General features: G+C 36.2%; 1 protein-coding gene across 15 annotated transcripts in view; it reads left to right on the forward strand.

Moving 5' to 3' along the window:
* The first annotated feature begins 2,801 nt into the window (after window positions 1-2,801).
* Vps13b (vacuolar protein sorting 13 homolog B) overlaps window positions 2,802-19,317 on the forward strand; it is a 699,658-nt gene continuing 683,142 nt past the window's right edge. For 14 of the 15 annotated variants that reach the window (XR_012446367.1, XR_012446368.1, XR_012446369.1 and 11 more), the window contains exons 1-3: window positions 3,298-3,524; window positions 3,733-3,908; window positions 14,820-14,963. Coding sequence is in view for 12 of the 15 variants with exons in the window: in XM_074068912.1 (XP_073925013.1) it covers window positions 3,762-3,908; window positions 14,820-14,963 (291 nt within the window). In the remaining 3 variants the exon portion in view is untranslated. The other variant, XM_074068910.1, reaches the window with a different exon arrangement.

Raw genomic sequence — 19,317 nt, forward strand, 5'->3', positions numbered from 1 at the left:
TCTACCCTATTTTACCAGAGCCCAACATGCTGTTTTTTCTTTTTTAATCAGAGCTCCACTAACTCAGGAGAAGGGAATGTCCAATCTAGTCACAAGACTAGACCTAATCATAGGACTATAAAATGCTCTCTTTCTCCTCCCTATTCTATTCCTCTCCATCTTGCCACCACATTACTGAAGTCCTGTTAACTGCAGTTTCCTTTAAAATGTGGTACATCATGTCTGCCTTTCAAAAAAAAATTACACAGCCCACTAAAAGGCAAAAAGTACAGTCTGAAGCGAACAACCAACATCAGATTCAGAGTCATATGTGACAGGAATGTTCGAATTATCAGACCAGGAATTAAGAAAACTGATTAATATGTTAAAGGATTGAATTGAAAGGTAGACACTATGTAAAAACATTGGGACGATGTAAGCAGAGAGATGCTTACATCTCTCTTTTATAAAAGAATCACAAAGAAACACTAGAGATCAAAAACAATGTAACAGAAAACATTAATACCAGAGGGGTCCACTGATGAATACCAGATATTTAGGGAAAAGTTATACCAATTCTCTTCATTTTTTCCAAGATAGGAGTAAAGGAAATACTGCATTTCCTAACTCATTTTATGAAGCCAGCATTACTGTAATACCAAAATCAGATAAAGACATTTTAAACTACAAATCAGTATCACTAAGGAGCAAAGATGCAAAAATCCTCAACAAAACATTAGCAAGTCAAATGCAAACTTTACATGAAGAATTATGCACAGTGATCATTCTGGTTTGGAACTTAGTCCTGAAAGGCCATGCTGTTCAAGGCCTGGTTATCAGCCTGTGGCATTACTGGGGACAGTGAAACCTTCAAGAGCTGGGCCTAGTGGAAGAAAGCTAGGTCACTGTGGGTATGCCTTTGAAGGGGATATTTGAACTGCAGCACCTTCCTTCTTCTCCATGCCTCCTGGCCCCGATGAGGTGAACAGCTTTGCTCTACCATATGTTCCCCACTGTGATGTTCTGCCTTGTCACAGCCAACGGACTATGCACTGAAACCTCTGAAAATGTGAGCCAAAAAAATCTTTTCTCCTTTTATCTCAAGTATTTTGTCACAGTGATTGAAAGCTACTGTCTAACACAATGACCAAGTGAGATTTATCCCAGGTATGTAAGGTCAGATTAACATACAAAAATCAATTAATGTAATTAATCAGTATGCATCAATAGATGCAAAAAAAAAAGCTCTCTGTATAGCTATCCTTATCTCAACTAGCAAAAATGCTATGTCTTTCTTATTATTGCTTATGTCTACTTTTCAACAAAATTGGAGAAAAGGGCAGAACAGGTTCTGCCTGGAAGTGAGGGGGATACGGGGCAAGGGGGAGAAATGGCACAATGTATGCACATATGAATAAATTAATAAAGAAAAAAATTTAAAATATTTTGAAAAAAAAAAGCTTTGACAAAATATAACACCCATTCACAGGGGGAGAGAGGACATAATGGCTACTAGCTAGAAAGAGGGGAACTTCCTCAATTTGCGAAAATACTTCTACAAAAATGTTACAGCTAATGACATTTAATGCTAAATTTCCTTCTAAGAGCAAGATCAAGGCCTATCTCTGTAGGACTACTGCCCAATCAACCTGCTTCAAAGTCTTCTACAGGAAACTTGAAAAATCTTATTGTAAAAAGACAATATAGGAGATTTTGGAAAGGCTGCCCTCTTGACATTGAAAAAAAAAAAGAAGGCAGCACATGTTTGTAATCCCAGCAGTAGGCAGGCTGAGGCTGGAGGATAGAGAGTTCCAAGCCACTCCCTGTCTACATAGTGAGACCCTGTCTCTATATAATTATTTTGTTTAAACATCTTAGTCACACATCTGCTATTTATTTTAAATATCGGGCTAAATTATCCTAATACAGTGTTCTTGTTTGCCAGATTGTCACACAATAAAATTAGGCCCTTTTCCTTTCTTTAGAAAAATGACAGGTCCTGGAGCTGGTTTTGACTGCTGAGAGCTTCTATGCAATTAGAATAATTTTCTTTGTATTAAAACTTCTCAGTAATGGCTTCAACCTGTTTGCTTTTCAAGTGAAGCAGATAACTAAAAAATTAATTTGACTAAGTTAGCAAGTTTCTCATAATGCCCACATCGTGTGGTTTATTCATCAAGGCTTTCGTGAGAGTGCAGCTGCTCTGAGCTAACAATGAGCTGCTGCTTTTTTTAGTGTGTGAAACTTAGTTCATTATTTTCATTAACAAAATAAATTTAAGTACTTTGGCAGTCTCATTTTTGCCTCTTTTCCACTGCAATTATTAAAGCTCTTTCAAGAAATATTAAATTTGGATTCCAGGAAGGGGCGTTAGGTACGAACGAGTATTAAATAATTTTATAAAGAAGGTCTACTTTCAAAATACAGTGGTAGGTGTTTTTCTTTACAAGTTTTCCAAAATAAGAAGAGAAGCTGGTAAAAATTCAGGCAGCATAACCCATCCTATTCCTATAAGCCCAGTGTATATTTTCCACTTAGGAGTTTGATTTTCTTGGCTTTATTAGCTTGTGAGCTACTACAAGTTACTACTTCTTTGATATTCTCACGGCTGTTTTCATCTGCTTGGTGAGTCACAAAAAGAGCTCTGATCCACGTTTGTCTAAACGTATCCTCCAAAGTTGTACATCCTAATCCTTTCCATTTCCTTCCCACAGCCACTCACCCTCGGGCAAACAAACCTGAGGTCTAAATTTAAATCCGCCCCCCTACTTCGCTCCTCCTCCTACCCTTCACTACTGCCCTTCTCAGCGAAACCAAGTTCCTCCTCTAGTCTATTTTCCTAAGGAAACGGAAACTTTTCATTTCTTTAGGGCTTGAAGACCTAGGCCGGTTTCTTCCTCCGTCAACCGACCTGCAGCTCTCGGTGTTTTGCCACCTTGGACTGACAGCCACCACGGGCGCCGCGGTCCTATCCCCGGCAGCCACCTTCTCCCGGATCGCCACTTCCGGATTTCGGGGTGTCTCCACCTTACCGGTCCGCCCCCTCCCCTAGGCACTTCCTACAAGCTTTGTCCTAACAGTAGCAGAGTCGCAGTGGGGACGCCGCTAAGCCCGGCCAGCGTTCTCCTTGGAGACGCTCTTAGTAGCGGCTCCGGCCTGAGGAAGCCAATCCGCCCGCTGAGTCGACTGGCGGGGGCGGGCGGGCCGTTTGTTCCAAGCACCGAGTGAGGCAACCCGGAAGTCGCGTGGTGCTACAGCGGCGCCGCCGTCGGGGGCGGGTGCCGGGTACCCGGAGGTGGAGACGACGCCACCGTAAGCGGGCCTGAGTGTCAGCGGAGGTGGGGTGCGGCGGCGGGAGCTGGCCTGGCTCTAGTCCTGTTTCTCCGGCCGTGGATCCGGCTGGGTTCCGGGAGGCCGATGGCCTAGTGGGGTGGCAGGGCTGGTGAAGGGCTGTGGCAGCGAAGCGGAAGCCACCTGTCCTCCTCGCGCTCCGGGGACGCACTCTCTTCAGGTCCCCACTTTGCTGTTCCTCTCCACCTGGCGAGGTGAGGCGCGTTGTACTTTTGGTGGGGAAGTCATGGCCGGGGCAGGGACTGCGCTTGAGTACTGTTTCTGCGAGGAGGCAAGCGACCGCTTTTTGACCTTTCCAGCCTTTCCTCTGGAAAAAATGTGTCGTTTTTTTTTTTTTTTTTTTTTGCTTCGCTGCACGGGCGATTCAGTTTCTTACCACGTTTCTGTCTTTACCCTTTTCAGCGCCTGATTTTGACTCCTAACCATAAAAGATGCTGGAGTCATATGTAACTCCGATTTTAATGAGCTATGTGAATCGCTATATCAAAAACTTAAAGCCTTCGGATCTGCAGCTTTCACTGTGGGGTGGAGACGTGGTTCTCAGCAAACTCGAGTTAAAGTTAGATGTGTTGGAGCAGGTAAGCTGTGTAGCTGTCGTTGACTGCAAACATTTTAAACTTGTTTAGACACAATCCGTTTCCTCTTTATGCTTTAAAACGTAGTTTTCCTGCTAGTGTATTTTATGTTAACGTACTCTATTAAAATGCTGTACGAAACTGGAGAACATTACACTCCTGCTCTTCTTTTGAGGCAGTGCAAGAGTCTGAAAGACAGCGAGGTCAAATCTTGACAGAATTTTTGTCTCTCTCACTAGGAGAGATGACATTACACATGACATCCTCAGAGAATTCAGTAGACACAGATTGAGAATGACAGTGACATTGGAAACTTCATTAATCACTTTTTAGTTTCCTTTAACGTGTGGAATGGTCTGGTGCAAATGAACTGTTACTTCAAAGTGCACATATTCATTAATTTATTCAGCACGTACATCAATAACATTTGCCAAATGATTCTGTTATGCTTGAGAATACAAAATATCTGTGGACGCTTGAAAGGGTCAGACCAACTGTTTTTATGAGATAAGGGAAGACTTAAAACGAATGGTGATGGTTACCAATTTTTATTCCACTTTCTTCTGTGCTGGATAATCTACAGTTAACATTAAGAAACTCTTGGCTCCTTTCCCGTGTTTTCACTTTTACTTGAGTATTTTAATTTTTTTTTTTTTTTTGCAGCACTGTGTTTGAACTCAGGGCTTCACACTTGGTAGGTAGGCACTGTTACCACTTGAGCCATTTCGCCAGCCTTTCATTTTAATTTTTTAAATAAGCACACATGCAAAGTACAATAGCTTACTTTAAAAATAAGCACACACCTCTGCATCTACCATCCAGGTAAGGGAGGTTTCCAGCACCCTAAATGGCTCTCCTGTGCATCTTTGTAACCAATACTCCTTACTCCTAAAAGAGGTGACTGCTAATTTTCTTTTTTCAAGATAGATGTGTCACACCTGTTCTTGAGCTTCTACAAATTGGAATCATTTGTGTTTGACTTGTTTAACCTTATGGCTGAGATCAACCCATAATGTTGGATAAACAGTCGTTTCTTTGTATTGCTTTATAGTATTCCATTATGTAAGATTCCACAATTTACTTATTCTCCTATTGATGGATCTCTGGGGTGTTTATACTTTTGACTGTTATGAAGAAAGCTTCTGTGGTCATTCTTGCATATGTATTTTGATGGTCATAATTATTAATTTCACTTAGGTGTATGTCTAGGAGGTAGGCATATGTTTAGCTTTATTATATTTTGACAAATAGTGGTTGTATCAATTTATAATCTCACTAATATATGAGAGTTCCAGTTATTTCATATTTTTACTAATACTTTAGACTTCTTGGTGGGTGTGTACTGATATCTTCTTACAGTTTTTATTTGCATTTCCCTAATGACCGATGATTAACATTTTTTTAATCATTTGGATATCTTTTGTAAGTTCTCTGTTTTTTTGCCTTTTTTTTAAAACAAATTGGATTTTCTGTGTTTGCATTTTCTTATTGATGTGTAGGAGGTTTTTGTTCTTCGGTGGTGGTTTGGGGATGGAACCCAGGACCTAACACATACTAACACATGTTTTATCACTGAACTATGTCCCTGACCCCTTAGGAGTTCTTCTTATATCTGGGAAATTAGTTCTTCGACACGTACATCTTTTGGCACATCATTTCCCAGTTTGTGGCATGTCTTTTTTTACTTTCTTAAAGGTATATTGATGAACAGAAGTTCATTATTTTGTTGCAAAAATATATCAGTCTTTTCCTTTGTGGTTAGGGCTTTTCATGTTTTGATTAAGAAATCTTTACCTTTCTATTTTTAAACAGTTTTTGGTAGGTTCTTTTGGATTGTTTATATACGTAATCATGTCATCTGTAAATAATGACAGTTTGATATCTTTCTATGCAATGTTTATACCTTCCTTTTCTTTTTATTTCATTATTGCACTGACTAGGACCTTAACACAATGAGAAGTAGAGGTGGTAAGAATAAACATTAATTTTTGGGCTCAACGTCAGTGGAAATTAAATATTGCACTATCAAGTATGTTAGGTGCAAATATCCTTTGTTGGGTTAAGGAAACTCTTCCATTCCTGGTTTTCTGATGCATTTTTAAAAAGAATAAGGCATTGAGTATTACACTTAGTATGTTCATGTCTGATTTTTCCATTTTGTTAATGTGGAAATTAAATCAAGTTTTTAAAATGTTAAACTATCCTTGCATTCCTAGAATAAACCTCAGGTATTATGACGTAGCCCTTTTACATATGTTGGATTTTATTAAATTTTGTTCAGTTTTGTTGCATTTATACTTGCAAATAATACTGATTTATGATTTTTCTTTCTTGTAGTGTCTTTACCAGATTTAGATATCAGATATACTGCCTTTTTAGATTATTTGTGAAGTAGTCTCTTTTTATAATCTCTAGAAGAGTTTATATAATATTGGTATTACTAGTTTTTTCCTTTTATTATTATAAAAATATGTAATAATGTAAAAACTTCCATCTTAACCATTACGTGTACAGTTCTGTGGCATTAATTACATTCACATTGTTATGGAAGCCTAACTGCCATCCATATCCAGCACTTTTTCATCTTCTTAAACTGAAACTCTGTACTCACTAAGCATTAACTCCCTATTTTCCTGGCCCCTTGCAACCTTCATTCTTCTTTATGTCTGTATGGATGTGACTACTCTAGGTCCCTCATATAAGTGGAATTATTAAATATTTGTCCTTTTGTGACTGGTTTACTTTTCTCTTTTTTCCTTCCATCTTCCCTCCCTCCCTGCTGTGTAGTTTATGCTGGTTTTAAACTTGTGATGTAGCCCAGGCTGTCTTCAAACTCTCCATTCTCTCTTCAAGTCCTTCACCCATTTTTGCATAGGTTCTTTTTTAATTGTTATTGTTGAGGTATAGCATGATGTTTGTGGGTAGCAATCCTTTATCAGATACATGATTTCCAAGTTTTTTTTTTTTTTTTTTTTTTGCCGTTCTGTGCTTTCTCTTTTACTTTGTTGATGGTGTCCTTTGATGCACAAAAATTAAAAAAAAAAAACCTTTTTTTCTTCAGTACTGGGGATCAAATGTAGGGCCTCTCCCACTAAGTCTCTCCTCTGATCGTTTTTGGTTCTAGTTTGTTTTTCAGATAGGGTCTTGTGTTCACTTTTGTCCAGGCTGGCTGGCCTTCTTACCTCTGTAAACTTCCTACCTCTGCTTCCTAAGTAGCTGGGATTGGAGGCAGATAGCAACATGCTCCCAGCATAAAAATTTATTAGTGAAGTCCAACTTAGCTATTCTCTTTTTGCCTGGGCTTTTCATGTCATATCTATGAAGTCATTGCCAAATCTAGCCATGAAGTTTTTCTACTGTTTCCTTCTGATTTTTAGCTCTTACATGTAGGTTTTGATCCATTTCAGGTTAATTTTATATATGATTGTAAAGATTCAACTATTTTTTTTTTAATGTGGATATTCAGTTTTCCCAACACCATTTATTGAAGACTGCCTTTCCCTCATTGAATGGTCTTGGCACCATGGTTGAGAATTATTTAGCCAAAGATGTAAAGATTTCTAGACTGTATGGTCCAGAAACATTCCATTGATCTCTGTCTTTATGCCAGTTTCACACTGTTTTTATTACCTTAGCTTTGTAGTGAGTTCTGAAATCAGAAAGTATGTATTTTTCACTTTCTTCTTAGTTATTTTAAGTGTAGGAAAAATTAATCTTGATGTTTTCTGGATCATGTTAGAGAGTTGTAAATTTATGATTTAATTTAATAGATAGAACACTTTTTAGGTTTTTATTTCTGTCAACTTTTGTGAGTCATATTTTTCAAGGCATTTCTCCCATTTCATGAGAATCAAGGATCAGAAGGTTGTGGCCAGGGCTTGTTTTTTGATAACTACAGTTTTATTGCATCACAGCTATTGTCATTTGTTTACTTAGTATCTGTGACCAGTTTTGCACTAAAATGGCAGAGTCAGTAGCTAGGACAGAGACTTTATGGCTTTCAAAGCCTAAAAAATTCTCTGCACTGAAAAAGTTTGCTCATGTTTTAAGTTGTCCTATTTAAAAATAAGTTGTTTCAATGGGACTTCATAAAACTGAAAAGCTTCTGCTCGACAAAAGAAATGGTCTTGAAACTGAAAAGAACACCCACAGAGAGAGAGAAAATATTGCCAGCTACACATCAAAGGACTGATAACCAGAATATATAGGGAACTTAAAAAACTAAATTCTCCCAAAACTAATGAACCAATAAAGAAATGGGCAAGTGAAGTAAACAGAACTTTCTCAAAGGAAGAAATTCAAATGGCCAAAAAACTCATGAAGAAATGCTCACCATCTCTAGCAATAAAGGAAATGCAAATTAAAACCACACTAAGGTTCCACCTCACCCTGTTAGAATAGCCATCATTAGCAACACCACGAACAACAGGTGTTGGCGAGGATGTGGGGAAAAAGGAACCTTTGTACACTGCTGGTGGGAATGTAAACTAGTACAACCACTCTGGAAAAAAATTTGGAGGCTACTTAAAAAGCTAGACATCAATCTACCATTTGATCCAGCAATACCACTCTTGGGGATATACCCAAAGGAATGTGACACAGGTTACTCCAGAGGCACCTGCACACCCATGTTTATTGCAGCACTATTCACAATAGCCAAGTTATGGAAACAGCCAAGATGCCCCAGCACTGACGAATGGATCAAGAAAATGTGGTATTTATACACAATGGAATTTTATGCAGCCATGAAGAAGAACGAAATGTTATCATTTGCTGGTGAATGGGTGGAATTGGAGAACATCATTCTGAGTGAGGTTAGCCTGGCCAAAAGACCAAAAATCGTATGTTCTTCCTCATATGTGGACATTAGATCAAGGGCAAACACAACAAGGGGATTGGACTTTGAGCACATGATAAAAGTGAGAGAACACAAGGGAGGGGTGAGGATAGGTAAGACACCTAGAAAATTAGCTAGCATTTGTTGCCCTCAACGCAGAGAAACTAAAGCAGATACCTTCAAAGCAACTGAGGCCAATAGGAGAAGGGGACCAGGAACTAGAGAAAAGTTTAGATCAAGAGGAATTAACCTAGAAGGTGACACACATGCACAGGAAATTAATGTGAGTCAACTCCCTGTATAGCTATCCTTATCTCAACTAGCAAAAACCCTTGTTCCTTCCTATTATTGCTTATACTCTCTCTTCAACAAAATTAGAGACAAGGGCAAAATAGTTTCTGCCGGGTATCAAGGGGGTTGGGGGAGGGGGAGAAGGAGGGGGCAGAGTGGGTGCTAAGGGAAGGGGTGTATGCACATATGAATAATAAAAAAAAAATAAGTTGTTTCTTTGTTGTTCATTAAGTTGCCTGTTTAAATGCAACACATCTGTAATTATGTCCTCTTTCTGTCCCTGATACTGGTAATTTGTGTTTTCTTCATACTGCTAGAGTCTCTCACTAATATTTTTAAAGAAGCAACTTTTGTTTGTATTGTGCTTCTCTGTCATTTATTTTGTTCTTTTCATCATTTCTTTCTTTCCACTTCTTTAAATGTGATTTATTATTCTTTTTTCTAGCTTCCTGAGATGGAAACTTAGACCGTTGATTTTTTTTTTTCAAACTTTTCTACTGAAGTATATATACCCAATGTTATAAATTTGTCTCTAGCCAATTAGTTAATTCTTTCACTCAGAGTTTTATATGTTGTACCTATATTCAGCTGAAAAATTTGTGATTTCCATTTTTATTTCTTGGATCAGTCAGTTATTTAGAAGTATATTGCTTAACTTCTAAACATTTGTGATTTGCTTATTAGTTTTTTTGTTATTGATTCCTAATTTAATTGTGTTATGGTCAGCACATTCTCCGTATGATTACAACATACTAAAATTTATAATTTGTTGTATGTTCTGTTTTTATAAATGTTACATGTACAATTGGTTAAGAAAAGTGTATTCTGCGGTTGTTGCTACAGTGTTCTTGATCTGTCGGTTCAAAATCAGTGGTAAGTTCTTTAAATCTTGTAAGACCACATGGATTTTCATTGTCTGCTTGTTCTGTCACAAGGAGAGGTATGTTAAAGTCTCCAACTATGATTGTGAATTTGTCTACTTTTATGTTTGTCAGCTTTCACTTTATATATCTTAAAGTACATAACATAAGTACTGTTAAGTAAATAACAAATTTAATACTCTGAAATTTTATTATTTAATATGCTTTTAAAAATTGTCATGACACATGTCCCTCTTTCATTGTAGTAATTCTTCTTGCATTAAACACTTTTATTTCATTGTTTCTGTTAGGATATATTTGTTGTACAGGGGGGATTCATTGGGATAGTTCCAAATATGCTTATATTGTACATTGGTTAGATCACCCCCACTGTCTCTCCCCCTCCACTTCCTCTCTGCCCCACGTAAAGGAATTGCAAGAGGTTTCTTTGTTCTATTTCATATATGTATATGAAGTCCATCCACCATATACCATCACCTTAATTTCCTTCATTAACTCTCTTCCCTCCCACAAGCACACCCCTCCACTATACCTATTTTACAGTCCTGTCTTTACACACTTTTTAATTATGTACTTTAAGACATTATTTCATTTACCCTAAAAATTAGAAAATGCTTAGTTGATTTATTAGAGTCTGCCTTAAATGAGTATTTTCTACTCCTAAGGTGGGAGGTTGATTTGATATATGTATGTTTTTCTATTATAGTCATTTACAACTATGAATTTCCTTCATTGCACATCACAGATTTTCATATATTGTATTTTCAATTTTATTCCGTTCACATGTTTTCTGATTTCCCTTGAGATGAGTTGTGTATTTTTGCAGTTGTTAATCAAGTTGTTGGAGGTGTATAGATTAGTAGGCTGGTAGTGTTGTGTTCATTTCTTCTCTGCCCTTGCTGATTTTCTGTCTAGTTGTTCTGTCCATTATTATGAGTTGCTGTTAAATTGTCTGTTTCTCTTTTTAGTTTTGTTAGATTTTATGTATTTTGGTGCACTGTCTCGTGTTTTTTTTTTTTTTTTGGTGGTACTGGGGATTGAATCCATGGTCTTGCACTTGCTATGTAAGTACTCTACCAATTAAGCAATACCCCCAGCCTTTCTTTTTTAATGAAACAGTCTCACTAACTTTGTCAGGGCTGGCCTCAAGCTCCCTATCCTCTGCTTCCTGAGTAGCTGGGATTATAGGCATGCATCACACTGCCCAGCTTATTGGTATGTTCTTACATATTTTATATGTTCTTCATGAATTGATTCTTATATCTTTATAGTGTCTTTTTTTTTTTTTTGGCAGTACTTGGGTATGAAGTTAGGGCTTCATGCTTGCTAGGCAGGTGCTGCACCACTTGAGTCACATCTCTAGTCCCTATTTGGTCTTTAGTAACATTTCTTCCCATAAAGTCTGTTTTGTCTGGTATTAGTGTAATTAGTCCAGCTCTCTGTAGTTACATGATATATCTTTTTCTATTTTTGTTTTCAATCCGTTTCTGCTTCCAAATCTGAATTGTTTATCTTGTAGAGAGCATTTAGTTACACTTTTTTTTAAGTCCTGTACAAAATTCTTTGCCTTTTGATTGTAGCATTTAATCCATCACATTGTATGTTTTTATTCATAGGGTGATTGGATTTACAGCTCTCATTTTACAATCCTTTTTCATGTGTCTTACGGTTTTTTCTGTTCTTCCAATACTCTTTTACTACCTCCTTTTAAGTAGTAAATATCTTCTGGTATCCTAATTCCTTTGTTGAATTTTCAAATTATTTTTTGAGTTATTTTCTTATTGGTTGCTCAAAGGGTTACCCTGTGCATTTAATATGCATTTAATATGTGGCATATTAAATTAACTTGAGATTAATACTAACTTTTGTTCCATTAAAATATAAATACTTTCTCCACTATAATTCCTTTTCTTCCCCTTTGAGATTGCCTTTTAAATCAGAAAAAGAAAGCAGGAAAAAACATTTATACTGTTCATTAATAATTATCTACTTAATTACCTTTATTGACTCTCTTAGTGCAGATTTACTTTATCATTGGGTGTTATTTTCAGTTGGAAGAACTTCATTTCTTAGTCTACTAATAGTGAATTCATTACTTATTCATTCATTAGCTCATTCTTAATTTGTACATGTCTTTAATTTGTCCTCATTACTGAAGAATAGTTTTCCTGAGTATAGAATTTTCTGGTTGACAGTTACTTTCTTTCACTATTTGATTATGTCTACAAAGATTATATTTATAGTAGATATTTTGGAGTCTTCATATACTAATTCCTGCATTTGAACACCTTCAGAGATACTTTATATTGTTTACTTTTTTTCTGTGTATGCTTAGTGTGTTTCATAGTTTTTTTTTTTTTGGTTGAAAATTGCGCATTTTGAATAAGATGTTGTCACAACTCTGGCTTCCTAAGGATTGCCCTGGGTTACTATACCTTAGTCATCAGTCAGTAGTTTGGGGCTGGTTGAGTGGCTCGAGTGGTAGAGTGTCTGCCTAGCAAGTGTGAGACCCTGAGTTCAAGCCCAATTACTGCCCCCCCCCACCAAAAAGGTAGTTTGTTAGAGGTTTTTAAATCTTTGAGTTAGTAAGAGTTTTGCTCTTTGGTATGAGACATGTAGGTATACTGGGTAATACTTTCAAAGATAGGGAATTACAATTCTGATCTTCCTTTTTTCTTTTTTTCTGTATGTGTTGACAAGGCATGGTGGTCAACCAGGAATGAGTAGTTTGTAGGTCCTTCTCTGAAGCCTTCTGAGTAAGCAGACTTTCATCAGGGACATGTGAGATCCTAGCAAGGCTCTGTTTGGCTGTCTTGTTCTGTTTTCCATAGCTGCTGTGCTATTTTATGTTCTCATAAGAGAGCATAAAGATTCTCGTTTCTCTGCATCCTTGTTACTAAGAAGTTACTTATTTTTTTGACAGTGGTGGCCGTCCTCACAGGTGTGAGGTAGTACCTTACTCATTATGGTTTTTATTTGCATTTCTTTGATGATTTGGTGTTGAGTGTCTTTTCATATGCATGGAGGCCATTTATATATCTTCTTTGGAAAAATGTCTATTCATGTCCTTTCTTCTTTTTTTGGTGTGACTGGCTTTATGCTTGTGAGGCAGGCACTCTACCTTTTGAGCCACATTTCCAACCCTCACAACAAGTCTTTGATGAGAAAACAAACTTTCTTGCTTAGATTGTAATAAGTGTTGAATTTTATTTTTACCTCTAGCATGGGACATATGGTTCAGAATTCCATATTCTAATGTAGAGAACACCTATGTGTTAATGTTTAGTTAGTAGTTAAGTTGATGAGTAGCATTCTGATAGTTCTTGAATTTAATTCAGGTCTCTTAACTTCTCCCTGAGAAAATCTGATTTGTTCCAATAGACTGCAGCTTTGGTAGCCATATTTTGCAAATGTATTGTTGCTGTACAAGTTGTTGTGGTAGTGGTGGAAATGTATTGCATTCATTTCCAAGTAGATGTGTTGCCAGTGTACACATAGCCAGTGCTTATAATGGAAGTATAGAGGCAGTTTTATTAAGAGCAAGGACTCTGGCATCTTATTTGTCAGTTTTGAGTCCTGGCTTTCCTTGATGTTTCATTTTGGGAAGTTATTGGACACTTCATGCCTCAGTTTTGTTATAAAAGGGGATGATAATATTTACTTTTTGTTGCGCTTATGAGGATTAAATCATTACATTTAGGTAAGATGCTTAGAATAATGCCTAGTATATAGTAAATGCTTACTGAATACTGTCTTTTTTGTCGACACTGACTGGCATATAATAATGAAGAAATTACTTCCTCTTTAGATGAGAAATATTTAAAATTTGTGACATTCTATTAGCAAAGAGTAGTAACAGGTTTTTAGTAGTTTGGCCTTAAAAACCCTTTGGTTGAATATATAAATTAGACCCACCCTTTTGTTAAAATAATGTTTAGCATTTTTAAAATGATTTCTCTGTGAGGAAGACAGTGTTCTAAACACTTTATGTAAGTGAATTGATTTAATTCTCAAAAAGATACTATTATTATTCTGTTTTGCAGATAATGAAAAGGAGGTACAGATACATGAAACAAATATTCCCAGTGGTACTGGATTACTAAATGGCAGAGATAAGATTTATATATGTCTACTTGCTCCACAGTTATTGGTTGTGAACACTTTACCTTACTGCTTGTATATGGCTATATTAACCCTTACAAATAGCTGCTATAACTGAAAGTATGATAGAAATATAATTTCTTTCTTTGTTGATTTATCACAAAAATTTTGTCTGGAAGTGAAACAAATTAGTATAAGGTGACTATGGTGAAATTTAGATTTTCATTCCTAAAACTTTGTCTAATAATAATGGAAAACAGAGAACATTTTGAATTTATAACTAGTAGTATCCAGGTATAATATTTAATTAGGTTAAGTGCAATAGGTTTTTTTTTTTTTTTTAAAACTAGGTTGGCTAGTTTTTGTTTTATCACATCATTCTCCTATATTCATTTAAGCCTTCATTTCAAATTGCCTTACAGAGACCTTTTGAGGATATATTTTTGAGATTTAAGAAAAATATCATTGCAGATATCTAGAGTACTGCTGCTGTCTCCTGCTTTCACTGCTATTCTGACCACCATTTACAGGCCTTTATTATGTGCAGGGATATCACTGAATATCATTTCTACTCAGTATATTTGGAAACTGATGCCCAGAGTGTTTGACTAACTTATTAAATGTAACTTTCACAAAAATTTTTAAGTTTATTATTATTAAGAAGTTATTTGATTCTACTTTTTAATAAACTAATAAAAATATTTTTGCACTGGATAGTTCATTTTTCTTTTAAGAAAGGAATTTGGATATTAGAATAAAAGATATTAAACACACACTAACTTTATTTATGACTTGTCTTTTAAGGAATTGAAGTTACCATTTACTTTTTTAAGTGGACATATTCATGAATTGAGGATTCATGTACCATGGACAAAACTGGGTTCAGAACCAGTGGTAATTACCATCAATACAATGGAATGCATTTTGAAACTTAAAGATGGAATACAGGTAAGAAATTATTGAACCTAGTTGTTTATGGTAATTGATTTTGATGGTTATTATATTGATATTTCTTTGATTTTTGGAATATGTCAACTTTCATAAATCATATTCTTATTTTTTATATCCAACATAATTATTTGCAGAAGAGTATAGAACATCTAAAAGATATTTTAATATAAATTTTGCCTAGTCAGTCATCATGTAGATTATTAGGAATCATGTAGATTGGTGATTACTTATATCCATAATAGAAGTGAGGCCTGATTAAATCTAACTTTTTGATTAAGATCTTTGAAGTTTTGCAAAGGGTGTATATGAGTTTCTATTTACATGACATTTCTAAATCAGAAGATTTCTTGGGAGATGAAAAATGTATTTATGTTTACCAAGTTTCATTGTTTTTGAAGTTTTGGCATCACAAATGATTTTTTTCAGACATTTATTTCTGAATTCCACACTCATATTTTTTGGTGAAGGCTTTTTTTTTTTTTGTTACTGGGGTTTAAACTCAGGGTCTACACCTTGAGGTACTCCACCAGCCTTCTTTTTAGGATGGACTTTTCAAGATAGGGTCTCATTAACTATTTGGGCTGCCTTCAAACTGCAATCCTCCTGATCTCCTCTTCCTGAGTACCTAGGATTATAGGCATGAGCCACTGGCGCCCGGTTTTGGTGAAGGTTTTTGCGAAAGTATAAAATTGGTTTTAAGAAGTGTCTGCCACACTCTAATCTAGGAGGAAAATAGGTCAGGATAGCTAGCAGCATTTGGAGAAAAATGTTTTTGCTTTCATTTTGGAAAAAGCATATCTGTCATTCATTTTTATTACTTTTTCCTCAGTGTACATTTAACATTTGTCTTTCAGTTTTAAGTGAATTGATAAGTATTATTAGAATGATTGTCTTCATAAGAACCATAAAGCAATTCTAGTGTATCCTAAATATAATTTTAATTTCTATGAAATTAGGGATATTTGTGAGCTATTCAAATTATTTCCTATTTTAAGTAGGTGCTTTGAGTGTTATATCAATCCAGTGAGCTCAGATCTTTTTTCTGTTTATGAAATCCTTGTTTCCAAACCTGTTATTATCTAATCTAACTCAAATAATGTGGTTCTTGGAAGTGAATAGACCAATGTTAAATTCCCTTGAAAATTTATTTTGTGAACTTTCAGTATTTGAGATTTATTAGGAAACCTATAGATAGCTAATATTGTAACAAAGTTTTATTTCACGTTTGTATTTGGTAACAGATGATTCTTAATCATCATCGGTTACTGTAATTTAATTTTTTAAAAATGTCTGGCTTTAGTTGTACCACCCATATATTGCTGCATATTAAAAGAAAAAAAATATAGGCGCTAAGTATTTTTTCAGTGGGTAGGTGGAAGTTTGAAGGCCAGATGTTCTATAAGAAACACATTTTAAAAGACATTACAAATAATTACAGAGGCTGTAGAAAAAGATTTGTAATACAAGACTTATTGCAACCTAGACCTAATATTTGATACTGGACCATGAAGATGGCTACTGCAGGAATGATTGGCTTTCTGGCTTGCATGGTATTTGAGACTTGAATTTTGTGGTCTGTACAACAAAAGGTCAAGTGTCATGAATGTAAATCACTCTCAAAAGAAGTATATTTTACTGATGCATAAAATTTTGGGTAAAAAGGGTTTTTGAAAATCATAATGACACTGGGACAAATTATTTAGCAGTATATATACCTCTTAGAGAGTAATATGAGGGTTTATATTAGTTATTGGAATTAAAGATTGAGTAAAAACATAGACGGAATTCATATTAAAATGTTTTTACATTTTAAGCATTGATTAGTATAGTTTATAACTAATTTAAAAATTACGCATGTATAAATAGCTCCATATTTATTTGAAGTTATTACACTGTAGCATGAGTGGCACCTTTGAACTAAGGGCCTCATTGGAGTCTTAGTGCTAGGAAGGTGCTCTACCACTTGAGCCATTCCGCCTGCTACACTATAGCATGACAATGAGGAAAAGACTTATTTTCTCCCCTTATCCCACTACTCCCTCTCCCCTCAATGCCAGGCAGAACCTGTTCTGACCTCTTCAATTTTGTTGAAGAGAAGACATAGCAATAAGAAAGACATAGCGGTTTTGCTAGTTTGAGATAAGGATAGCTATACAGAGAGATTCCTAGCATTGCTCCTATGCACATGTGTATTACAACCCAAATTGGTTCGTCTCTACCAGACCTCTTCCCTACTTCCTGATCACCTTCCCATAGTGACCTCTGTTAGTTTAAGATTACTATATTAGCTCCTCTACAGTGGGGACATCAAACACTTTCAAGTTTTGGGTTTCCTGCCTTCCCCTATTCTTCCAGTATGTGTTCTCCTCTTAGCGTGTGACCCGTGTCCAATAATATTACTGCATTTGTTTTAGGTCTAAAGTCCACATATGAAGGAGAACATAATGATTTTTGACCTTCTGAGCCTGGCTAACTTTGCTTAAGATGATGTTCTCCAGTTCCATCCATTTACTTGGGAATGACAAGATTTCATTCCTCTTCATGGCTGAGTAAAATTCCATTGTGTATAAATACCACATTTTCTTAATCCACTCATCAGTAGTGGGGCATCTTGGCTGTTTCCATAACTTGGCTATTGTGAATAGCACTGCAATAAACATGGGTGTGCAGGTGCCTCTGGAGTAACCTGAGTTGCATTCCTTTGGATATATCCCTAGGAGTGGGATTGCTGGATCATATGGCAGATCTATGTTTAGTTTTTTAAGAAGCCTCCATATTGTTTTCCAGAGTGGTTGCACTAGCTTACATTCCCACCAGCAGTGTATGAGGGTTCCTTTTTCCCCACATCCTTGCCAACATTTGTTGTTGCTGTTGTTTTTGGTGATAGCTATTCTAACAGGGGTGAGGTGGAATCTTAGTGTGGTTTTGATTTGCATTTCCTTTATGGCCAGAGATGGTGAGCAGTTTTTCGTGTGTTTTTCGGCCATTTGAATTTCTTCTTTTGAAAAAGTTCTATTTAGTTCAATTGCCTATTTCTTTATTGGATCATTGATTTTGGGTGAGTTTAGTTTTTTGAGTTCCCTGTATATTCTTGTTATCAGTCCTTTGTCTGATGTGTAGCTGGCAAATATTTTCTCCCACTCTGTGGGTGTTCTCTTCAGTTTAGAGACCATTTCTTTTGATGAGCAGAAGCTTTTTCATTTCATGTAGTCCCATTTGTCCATCTTCTCTCTTAGTTGCTGAGCTGCTGGTGTTCTACTTAGGAAGTCCTTGTCTATACCGATTACTTCCAGAGTATTCCCTGCTCTTTCCTGTACTAACTTCAGAGTTTCAGGTCTGATATTAAGGTTCTGGATCCATTTTGAGTTGATACTAGTACAGGGTGATAAACATGGATCTAATTTCAGTTTTTTGCAGGCAGGTAACCACTTTTCCCAAAACGTTTGTTGAAGAGGCTGTCTTTTCTCCATTGTATGTCTCTGGTGCCTTTGTCAAAAATAAGGTGGACGTAGCTGTGCAGGTTCATATTCGGATTCTCTACTCTGTTCCACTGGTCTTCATGTCTGTTTTTGTGCCAGTACCATGCTATTTATATTGCTATTGCTTTGTAATATAGTTTGAAGTTGGGTATTGTGATACCTCCAGCATTGCTCTTTTTGCTGAGTATTACCTTGGCTATTTGTGGTCTCTTGAGTTTCTAAATGAATTTTAGGGTAGATTTTTCAATCTCTGTGATGAGTGTCCTTGGGATTTTGATGGGAATTGCATTAAACATGTAGATTGCTTTTGGTAGTATAGCCATTTTTACTATGTTGATTCTACCAGTCCATAATCATGGGAGATGTTCTACCTTCTGTAGTGTTCCTCTCTCTCTTCCTTCAGGGGTTTGTAGTTCTCCTTGTAGAGGTCATTCACATCCTGTGTTAAGTCTACTCCAGGTATTTGATTTCTTTTGAGGCTATTGTAAATGGAATTGTTTCCATATATTCTTTCTCAATTTGTTTGTTGTTGGTGTGTAGAAAAGCTAATGAGTTTTGTAAGTTGATTTTGTATCCTGCCACCTTGCTGTAGCTGTTTATGGTGTCTGGGAGTTTTTGGGTAGAGTTTTTTGGGTCTTTGAGGTATAGGATTGTGTTGTCTGCAAATAGGGATATTTTGACAGTGTCTTTACCTATTTGTATTCCTTTTATTTCTTCTTCTTGCCTAATTGCTGTGGCTAGGAATTCCAGGACTGTGTTGAAAAGGAGTGGGGAGAGTGGGCACCCTTGTGTCATTCGTGATTTTAGGGGAAATGGTTTCAGTTTTTCTCCATGAAGTAGGATGTTGGCTGTAGGTTTGTCATATGTAGCCT

The sequence above is a fragment of the Castor canadensis genome, chromosome 3 (assembly GCF_047511655.1).
Source record: "Castor canadensis chromosome 3, mCasCan1.hap1v2, whole genome shotgun sequence".
NCBI classification, from domain to species: domain Eukaryota; kingdom Metazoa; phylum Chordata; class Mammalia; order Rodentia; family Castoridae; genus Castor; species Castor canadensis.